The sequence below is a fragment of the Tupaia chinensis genome, unplaced genomic scaffold (genome assembly GCF_000334495.1).
Source record: "Tupaia chinensis unplaced genomic scaffold, TupChi_1.0 Scaffold138910_1, whole genome shotgun sequence".
Classification (NCBI taxonomy): domain Eukaryota; kingdom Metazoa; phylum Chordata; class Mammalia; order Scandentia; family Tupaiidae; genus Tupaia; species Tupaia belangeri.
The window spans coordinates 1,576,231-1,578,509 of NW_006198801.1; the positions used below are offsets into that span (position 1 = coordinate 1,576,231).

General features: G+C 59.0%; 1 protein-coding gene across 5 annotated transcripts in view; it reads left to right on the plus strand.

Annotated features, from left to right (window-relative positions):
- The window catches only part of ACTN4 (actinin alpha 4), a gene marked incomplete at its 5' end in the record, with an annotated part of 89,151 nt that overhangs the window by 67,822 nt on the left and 19,050 nt on the right, over nt 1-2,279 (plus strand). For 2 of the 5 annotated variants that reach the window (XM_027765601.1, XM_014592939.2), the window contains 1 exon segment: nt 285-370. In XM_027765601.1, the coding sequence (XP_027621402.1) occupies nt 285-370 (86 nt within the window). 5 annotated transcript variants of the gene reach the window in all.

Below are 2,279 nucleotides of genomic sequence, written 5' to 3' on the forward strand. Positions count from 1 at the left end.
GAAGCGGCCCCCCCTTCCAGCCCCAGACAGCTGCTTTTCTAGAGCTAGTGGCTCGTCTCTCATGACGCAGGCCTGGTTAGGGATGACACACACCCGGTTTGGACTCGTCTTCCCTCTACAAAGCCTTGACAGGGCAGGCCCTCCCAGGCCAGAGCCAGAGCCTGGCTTCCAGTCCAGAGCAAGCACTGTTCCTCCTGCATGAGCCTTGGCCGCCCCGGCCGCCCTCCCTGCATCCTTCACTCTCTCCTGCCTCTCTCCCTTTCTTTCTCTCTCTCTCTGCGCAGATATTGTGGGCACTCTGAGGCCAGATGAGAAGGCTATCATGACTTACGTGTCCTGCTTCTACCACGCTTTCTCGGGGGCTCAGAAGGTGAGCTGGGGTGGGAGCACCCTTCCTTGCTGTGGCTGCAGACTCGCCCTCACTGCCACGCTCACATCACCACTGTCCGCCTGTGGTTAGAGGCCTAGCCAGGTCGTACCATGAGGACCGGCCCTGCAAGCTCTGACTCAGAGGTGCTGCTGAGGACAGGTTCCCGTGGCTGTGGGAAGGCTTTGACCACAGCCTAGTCCATGAGGCCCAGCATCACAGAAGATGGCAGAGGGGTCTGGCCCCTCGCTGTCACCCCGTCTTCTATGATCCATTCAGGGCCTACCTTACTGCTACGCCCCTCCCCTGGGAAGCACTGGGCTTTTCAACCCTCCCTGCAGCTCCTTCCCCCACTAACTTCTGGGAGCATGAGCTGGTTGCCGTCCTCATCAGATCAGGGCCACACCTGCTGACCTGGCTCCCCTGGCCCTGGCCGTGTCCCCTCTGGAGCCCCTGCTACCACAGGCAGGGCTGTCAGCATCTGTCCCCAGTGGTGACTCCCATGAGCCTGGTGCCCTCCCATCACCCCTGCGGCTCCTCGGCTTCTGCAAGGAGGCCAGGGCGCCTCCGTTTCCTCGCTCACCTTAGGATCCCTCAGGTGTCTTGGGAGGCTGCCAACCTCCGAGGACTTGATCTGATGTCCTCAGTCAGCAAGTGTGCAGGGCGAGGGCAGAGGAGACGTGGTCGTTTAGTGATGCTCACCACACACCAGGCGCTCTGCTCCAGCACTGAGAACACCTGGGGAGGGCAGGGTGCAGCCACCCTGCTTCGAAGAGGAGGAAATGGGAGCTCAGAACCTCATCCTCCTGAAGTCGCAGGACAGGCTGCCTTCTGTGCCCACCTTAGAGCCCCATGTCAGCTGTGGGGTGGCGGTCCCAAGGGCAGTTCTGGCCTGGCCTTGTTCTGCCACCTCTTGGCCATATGACCTCAGATAAATCACTTGACCTGAGTTTCCCCAGCTGTAAAGTGGGGATCATAACTCACAGAATTGCCCGTGCACGGGAGGCTTAGACCAGTGCCTGGTGTCGTAAGTGCTCTGGCTCATCCGCATTCAGGGAGTCAGAGGGCCTGCCCTGCCGGGGCAGAGCATGCTTCCTCCCCGCCCCTGGCCAGAGAGACACGGCTCATAGCCCCTTCATCCCTTCCCGGCATGTGATTGGAGTGTGTGTTTGGCTTGTTCGGCTGTGGGTGGGGAGGGTGGGCGCTCCCCCTCCCTAGTAGGAAGTGAGGGTGGGCAGTGATGGACGGTTTTTCCCATGAGCCCCGACTAACAGCATGATTGCCAGTTGCAGTCAGACACTCCTGTGGCCCCAGCACGCCTCCCTGCCCACCATATTGCCTTTACTGGTTTTATCTCCCTCCTAATCATGCCACACACACACACACACACTTAGATGAGTGAGCTTCAGGGTGGTGGTGGAGGGGAGGCCTTGTTGGAGTAGGTCCTGGCAGGAAAGCCTGGGTCAGAACATCCGGAGGTTGGGAGGCAGCTGGGCCTAGAAGACTTGCTGCTGGCCCCTCCTGTGAGGGAGGAAACGGAGGCCAGGCTGTGAGAAGCGGCCCGTTCACAAAGGACAGTGCTGGGTTCGGGCCGGCTTCCGGCTTCCTAGCTCCGAGTCCAGCCTCCTCCAGGCTTTACTTCCCGTGAGGGATGGCCTTGGGATGCTTCTTACTGCTGCTGTCATTTCCCCAGAGACTCAATTCCATCTCTTAAAAGAGCTCTCTGAATGGGTTTATCTTGTAAATGCAGGGCAGACCCCAGGCCTAGTACTAAGTCTGACTGTTAAGTCTGACTGTCTTCCCCCAATAACTGATTTCTAGTCACCAAAGCATTCGCTTTATTCATTCACGTACTCATTTGTCAACCCTAAGCCTCTAACACGCACCAGGCCTGAGCTAGGTGCCAGGAATG